An 8,319-nucleotide genomic window follows, 5' to 3' on the forward strand; every position below is an offset into this window, starting at 1 on the left:
CTCCTCGTAGTATATTTGCTACGGCTTTTTTCTGCATAGAGTTCAGTGTGCAATTGTGCCATTTACACTGGCAACTGTCTAACAAGAGGTTTTCCTCATCATTTAAGTGTATATCTAATTGTGGCCATTCACGAATCTGTACTCTGGAGGGAAAGAAGAACTGTTTCCAAATTTCTAAACGCTCGTGAGACAACGTAGTGCCGTTTACGGTAGCCTTAACGAGAGAAGTAAAATTCTAAACGGCAATCTACACCGTCATATCTCCGCTGAAGGTGGGATCGAATTTAAACAGAATGCGATTGAGAAGCACTTTGTGTATCACTCCTTTGTATGTCCAACATGTGCCTGTTCGATATAGAAGTAAGGTACGCATGTTACGCAAAGTTACGCTGGAAGATGGAGGAAAACATGTGTGATGAGCATGAGAGATATATTATAGTCAGAAAATTGTCAAAAGGACATTTTAAGAAGTTACTGACATGCCTCGATATGTGTTTGTAATGTCGATTTTCATGTTGAGTAGAGGCAGAATTATGATGTCTCACGTCAAACACGGTTTTCTTTTTTTTTCAAAGCAGTTTTATTCTCCAACAGCCTAATTTTATGAATATTATGAACTATTGTACTCAAATATACTTTCATACAATAAGATATCTGTGACATCATCAGGGCTTGGGCCACTTTATACCTTACATATTGAGTACAGCCGTCGAAAAGTAAAACAAACTCTCGAACAGATATCGTCGATGTGGTGTCAATAATCAAGTTTCCTGTCAATAATAGCATTCAAAATTTTAAATTTGTCCACAGATTCTAATTCGCTTCCTCTCAATTAAATCCTCATATATAAGCGTTTTTCTATTTCCAGAATAACATGTTACTTTACGTAAAAGTACAACGAATAATTTGTTGTTTCTTGTTAGTGAGAGAATTACTACAATACAAAAGAAAGAGAAACTTTAATATTAAAATTAAAGTCGTAAGGTTGTAACGTAAGAGAGTAAAATTTTCGTACAAAGGGACAAAAGCTTTAAATTCTTATACTTCAATAAAACAAGCAGTGAAATAAACATGAATCATCAAAAAACTTACTGAAGTGTGTATTCAAAACGTGTCCTTATCGAAAAATGTAGTCTTTTTAGTTTCCAAGTACCTACAAGGCTAGGAGGTCCGATATTAAGCGGATACAATTTCACACAAAGTGATCATGTTATATGTTATATACAATGCAGGCAGTATTCTTAATCAGAATGCGATCTCGAATCGCCTAACTGTAGTGTTCTTACTTCTTTTTATTTTTATTACGAGACGTCTTTTTAACCTATATCCGTTCTTGCACAAGCACATATACCTTTGTGCGGATGAACGACATACAAAAGAAGTTGTGAAAGTTGTATCCTTAATTATGCCGTTCAACTCAGAATCATCTTTCCGGTCGACCTAACCTTACCTTACTGTGAAAATTTGTTAAAAAGAAAAAAATTGTCATTTTCAAAATTTCTTCAAAAAATTTTCTGTGTGACGGTATTTCGATGTTCTAAATTGAGATAGAAAATTTGGTTCTCGCCGGATAATTTTTTGAACCCTCTCTCTTATAGCCGGTATTACGAAAACTGAACACAGTTCCAAATCTACATAATTTTTGATTTTGAGATATTCAATAGCATATATTTTGATGTCATCCATTGTTCAATCCGCTCTAAAATGTCATAAACGATCAATTGTAATGCATCTATTGACTGAGGGCCATGAAACAACAATTGAATATTATCTGCAAAAGCGTAAATACTTCGGACACAAATTGTCTTCTACCATATAATGTTTTTACTTGGTCTTCCTAAAGTAATTTACTTCACATCATTTTCTTAACACTCGACAAAAAAAAATTCCTTTCACAAAACTTTCTCCATATTGAGTGAGGTACCAGCTTTAGGTATTGGAATAACTTTTGGAGTAACATTTTCTGGAAAAACAGTGGTTCTTATAACGCTATTAAATAGATGAAATATATGGTTACTTATTAAAGGAAAAGCTGGCAGACCTGTTACAGTCCAAATAATAGGATGAAAGCGTTGTTGATATCGCCGGAAAACGCAAGTGGACAAGTGGACTTCCCGCCACCTAACACACCTAAAGATCTACGATCATTCCTTGGAATGGCAGGCTAGCCATCTTACCTGATAAAACATTTTTGAAATTTTTTTTTTTTTTTTTTTGGGTCTTGACTGATGTTTTCTTAACCACGGTGATTTGAAATTTTTTATTTTTTTTGGATCTTGACTGATGCTTTCTTAACCACGGTGAAGATTGAAATGACCGAATAAATGAAAGCAATGAGCGTTTGCGCCTGCAAAATGGTATCCATACTAATAAAAAATCTTTAGTCCATCTGCCCACTTTTGTTATCGACGACACGGAGGAGAGCGATATTGTAGAAGAAGACGACGACAATCCTCAAGTTTTGCCGACGAGGGCCAAAATTAAGCAGCATGAAAAGCAGACTTCTTTGGTTCTTGACAATGCATACAGTGAGAAAATAAAGCAAACAGACTTGAACTTAGCGAAACTGGACGATACTGTTCCGTGTAATTCCAATGATTTGCCATTATTTGACGACATTTGGCTGCAAACTTTTTAAAACGAAACGGCAATTAAGACGAGATAATTATATCAATGAAACTAAACAGATAACTAATATCGTCGTGGGATTAGTTAATGATCGTCGTGCTCCGGACTTTAAAATTAAAGAACATCTGCGCAGACTTCGAGTTGCACGCAACTGGCGATTTTGAAACAGAATTTGTTGAATTGACTGAAGAACACCTTTCTCTTATTAATACCGCGACATCTGGGCCGTTAGATCAGATTTTGGTGTCAAAATTCCACATGAATATAAGTAGACTTGATATACGGACCTTATGCGATAACAATTGGCTTAACGATAAAATAATCAATTTTTATATGAAACTTCTGATTGAACGTAGCGAGAGAAAGAGCCCATCGAGCGTCCTACCTTCCGTTTATGCGATGAGCACCTTTTTTGTACCTCGCCTCATGTCATCCGGTTATGATGCAGTCGAAAAAATGTTAAGGGCAAATGTCTAAGGTTGAGGAATTTATTCGATTCGGCAACACGAATCATTCATCAATTCTATGAAATTATCGCGCCCTCTTATAATGATGATGACGACGGCGACGACAACGTTGAAGAGAAGATCACTGTGAGGAATGAATTTGATGCAATACCAAGCTGCAGCTATTAACCCAATATTTCATTTTTAAATCCTGACATTAATAAGGAGAGAAATTCTTACTTTACTTACTTACTTCTCCTTTTTCCGGGGGAATGCTTATCGATCTTGCAAAGTTGATAAACTTTTAATTAGTCCACTTAAGTACCGTCGCTTTGGCCATTTTTAATAATAGCTGCAAATTTTCCACATAACAATAACAGAGATGGTTGAATTAGGAGCTGTGCTGAGGGCATAGTTGACTTCAAATTCAATTGTTTGTAGTCCGGTAAGAAAAGCGGGCAGCGAATAATTATATGCTATATTACACATGTGGCTGACATAGAAATATTTTCTGAACTTGCAATTTTTTTCCTTTCGTCAGTCACATTTTATTGAAGAACTCATTTAGAGTCCCTTTTTGACAAATGGCAACCGCAATATTGACTTAGCCATAATCTCTACTTTAGAATGCCAATGTATATACATCAGTTATTCCTTATGCTACCACAAATCCTTAATTCAGATCGGATCAAGTGTTATTCCAGTTTCAGCACATGTTATCACATACGTGGCAGAGTTAGGGACACAAACGTCTATAACATCGTGATAGTATTCACGTTCATTCTTCGATATGTTAGTCTTTCTTAATATTCACGTAACATAAGAAACAATGTCATATATGGTCACTTACGTCATATGTCTTCAGAAGATATAAGCGAAAGGCTTCGGATAAAACGGGAACAATTTCCTAATACTCAGCCATGGCCAGACTTATGACTTTTTATGTCAAGTAAATTTGATCGCGGACTCGCTGCAAAATATAGAAAGTTTAGAGCTGTCGATAAAGTCAGCATTTTTTTCACTACCGAAGAAAAAATCGTTCGATCGTAAAATTGGTGACGAGTAACACATTCAAGATACGCTCGAAGTAATTCGACATCGAGCAACAGTAAATCAGTATAGCATATCATTGTCTAAATTCGCAGAATGCCAAGGAAATGTAGAATCCATATGATTTTTGGGTGGTGTGACAGGAAATGAAAGCTGCAGCCCACTTTTTCAATGGAAATTTTCCTACGAACGAAAAATCATTATTTTGTGTAGCTCAGTAGACAACAGCAGAGTACCATTCCATATTTTTCTTTTTTATAACGAAGTTTCTCTCTAAAAAAAATAATTGAATTTTGAAGGTCCGATGCTAAGAACATCATTTGCCTTTTATTGGCATAAGGTACATAGGATTCTCTGCATGAAGTACATATTATTACGTAAACAAGAGAACTGAATGGTGTAACGCCACAGTAATTATTTCAGGAGATTAATTTTTCCTTATTGCCTTAATAGATGCTTTGAAGTTTCTCTGAGAGAGATCTGAGTTCCGTTGTTGCCATTTTTTTAATATTTTTCAAAAACAAGTTACTCGAATCTCATTATTCTATTACTTTACCTTCCATCTCAAAAAAATTGTCAAAAAGAAGGTTTATTGTAAAGCTGTTATCATTGTTTCATAATTGCTTTTCATTTTCATTCTTTACTTTTCATCATCTATCTTCCGTTTACATGTAAACAGTAGCAATGTATTGTTAGGTTAAATTTATTCATTTAGAGGAAAAGCAGCGAATAACTCCACTGTTTTTCCTATTGAGCAACTTATTAAAGAGGGTCTTGCAAAAGAAACCGTTATCTTCTTTCATTGTATATGTGAAAGCACACAGTTATTAAAAACAAACTAGCATTGCCATCCCAATACTTCTATTGACAGTGGTACGGAGATGAAACAAAATGTGAAAATAAAAAAATTTGTGCTTATGTTAATTTTTTTTTTATTTTTTAAGATACTCCCCCTAATTCGGGTGTCGTAGTCTCGGTTTGTAATGAATTTTTATTGGGTGTTTAACAGAGTTGGGGTAGCCTATAATTAAATTTTGGGTTTAATGATAATAAATACTTTTTGCGACACAGCGTTGGACCATTTAAAAAGGTTTGTTTCGATTCATCATCAAGAGCCAACAATGGCGTTTAATCGGTCTGTGTACACTGAGCACTTTCTTTGCTATTAGCTGTTTGGAAACCTGTGGGTTTGTCGGCTTGTCCACTGCTCTTTGCCTATCTGCTTATTTGCTTGAAATATTGGGAAAGTTATTATTATTATTATTATTACATTGATCTTCTCGTTTTGATCTAAAATTTCTTGTGCGCTAATAGAGGCAGATAAGTCATCGTCATCTTCCTCATTAGATGGCATTAAAGCTGAAAAATAAATAAATAAATGTTATTTCTTCACAAATTTTAAAAACAACTTACTTTCATTTACGTTGTAAGTGTCCTCTTTCTCGATATCGTCAGAACCTCGATCTGAAGCTTTTCCTAAAAAGAAAGTACAAAGTTATACTTGTTAAAAAAAGCCTATAAAGAGCCACTTACTTTCTGTTTCTGGCGTAGAATCGTATAACTTTTTAGAATTCAAAAAATGCTTATCATGCAACAATAAAAATGAACATCTAAGCCATATTCTCATTGTCATCAATAGTGGCCTTGATAAAATATTTTCTTTAAATTTCCAGAATGGCTTTGTATTGCTATTTGAGCATAGCTCTTCGACAACAAGGGCTCGGTGACATCTTTTGGCTTTTCTAATCGATTTCTTCCATTCTTTTTGGGATCACTTGAAATCTTCAAAATTAGAAATATTGGGGTATTTGGAAAATTTTTGTTTAGCAACCTGTAATCTACGGAATTGTGAAGTGAGCAGCTCGTTCCACCAAGGTGTTGGTGAGTAGGAGTTCGAGATTTGGATGTCGGATTTGGCGTTAATTATTTCTTGTTGAAATGAGCACTGGATAGACTCGACCCGTGGCTCAAGACATACGTGAATAGGATTATTTAGGAGTTTTTTCCTCGAGATAAAGTCATTTATCTTGTACGAGGTAATAGAGGTGGCATTAAAGAGAATAGGAAAGTGGTGGCTGTTTCCCAGGAAAATTTCTTTTTTAACCTCCCGTTTGAATGTAAGATGGGTTGCGTTAGTGAAAGTAAGATTCAACACGCTACCACAATTGTTGATCGTAGAGTGAAAATAGGTTGGTGAATTATCATTCAGACAATAGAAGTTACTAGCTTTAATCATTTCTTGCAAGGCTTTGCCTTTATTGTTTGACACGGAGTCACCAAAGCAAGGGTGTCTTGCATTGAAATCTCCTGCAATTATGACATTGTGGAAACTATCGAGCATATCACAGAGACGATTAAAGTCATCCCGGAAAGATTGAATAGGGATGTTCGGCTTGAAATAGCAAGCAGCAATGACGATATTAGGTTTTAGACAAGAGGTTTTGATAATGACAATGTCAGCAGTCGATTTAAATGGGATTTGTTTGAAGGATATGCCTTTCCTGGCAAGGATGGCAACACCTCCGTAGCCGTCACTTCTACATTTATAAGCGGAGTTGTAATTTGAGATTTTGAGATCGGAAATTTTTTCATCGGACAGAAAGATTTCACTCAAGATGGCGAAATCAGTTCGGTTGGAATTTATGAAAAAATCAAGAGAATGGACATTACGCCTGAAGCTTTGTATGTTATACTGTAGGAAAGACGTCATGAGAAATGTTAGAATATGATAGGGCCGACCCAGACGTACCTTGTTTTAAAAGATCAAATTTTGATTTAAGGGAACTTATTTCTGTTGCGACGGTTTTAAGTATATCTTCTTGAGAAGAGACGGAGAGAACCTTGAAAATCTTTTCCAGAATTGTCTCCATTTCAGTGGATTTATGGTAATTGATGAAAGTATGCTTTTCAGGAGGTGGGGTAGGTTTTTTGGCTCCTGCGACTTGTTACTGTAAGTCGAGGGCGTCTTGAGAGACATTCTATGCAAGGATTTGGGTATACTCGTTTTATTTTTTAAAACTGCATTGAAATTTTTGTTAATTAAAATATTATTTGTATCAATAGTAGGGTCTCTGACATTGTTGGGAGCATTGCTGTCCTTCATTGCTGGGAAGTTTACGTCATAGTTTTCGAGTAAATTGTATGGGTTGTTAGAGAATTTCTCTTTGTATTCTCTAAAAGTTAAGTTCTGGATGGTTAAAATTTTTTTTAAATTTTCCTCTTTCTTTTTGAACAGTCTCGAAATGTTACGTTGTGGTCCAGAGACCCGCAACCTAGACATTTGACTGAAAGGCATGAGTTCGTTGAACAGGCCGGTGACTTGCCACAGTTCAGGCATCTGCTTTCCTTACTTTTGCAGAATTTGGCGATGTGGCCAAATCGGCCGCAATTATAGCAGAGCCTGACGGAAGGAATGAACTAATCAACTGGAATATTACAATAGTTGAATTTTATACTCTTGGGAATTAGTTTTCCCTTGAAACCAATCTTTAGGCTGTTTGTTGGGATGAACATTTCTCTATCTGCATGGTCTCTTCTGAGGATACTTGTAACAGAAATGATTTCAGTATCAGAGGTAGCTGAGTTGAGAAAGTCCTCTTGCTTAATTGAAGGTGGAATGTTTTTTACGATCCCAAATTTTTCTGTGAATATTCTAGGGATGTAGGCCTTGCAAGACTTTGGACCAAAATCATTGTTTATTATAAAGTTGTTGGCATCAACCACAGTGGCAAACCCAAGTTTGGCTTTGCCATTGCTGATGGTTTTGATATTAATCAAACCATCCAATTTGAGATCTTTGATGTGTTCGAAAAAAATAAGTCTGAGTTAAGGCGAAAAGGTTTCTCTAGGTTATTGTTACACACTTCAATGAATACGTAGCACTCAACGGTCGTGTCATCACTATAACGATTTGGACTAGTTGGGTCAGAGTTCTTTCCTTTTATGGGACTACGATTATTATTACTGTTCACAGAGCTGTCTTTATTGGGAGGCTTAGTCTTAGAGGGAGCGATCGGGGATTTTAAGGAGGTGGTATTGACATCCTCGGTCAAGTCTTTTACGGATGAATTATTCTTATCAGTGATGATCTTTTTGAGACCTTCGTTCTGATTTGTGATTTTTCTTTTAAATGGATATAAATAAAATATTTTCTTTAAATTCACGGCTATAATTTTTCTTGGGTTTCTCCCGTAAT

General features: G+C 35.6%; 1 protein-coding gene across 1 annotated transcript in view; it reads right to left on the reverse strand.

The window, feature by feature from the left end:
- The window catches only part of LOC119639243 (S1 RNA-binding domain-containing protein 1), a 9,903-nt gene extending 7,284 nt beyond the window's left edge, over positions 1-2,619 (reverse strand). Inside the window, exon 1 of the mRNA XM_038036527.1 lies at positions 2,552-2,619. Coding sequence (XP_037892455.1) covers positions 2,552-2,619 — 68 coding nt within the window. The remainder of the gene's footprint in view (positions 1-2,551) is intronic.
- Positions 2,620-8,319: the final 5,700 nt, after the last annotated feature.

Source organism: Glossina fuscipes, unplaced genomic scaffold, assembly GCF_014805625.2.
Source record: "Glossina fuscipes isolate IAEA_lab_2018 unplaced genomic scaffold, Yale_Gfus_2 112, whole genome shotgun sequence".
Lineage (NCBI taxonomy): Eukaryota > Metazoa > Arthropoda > Insecta > Diptera > Glossinidae > Glossina > Glossina fuscipes.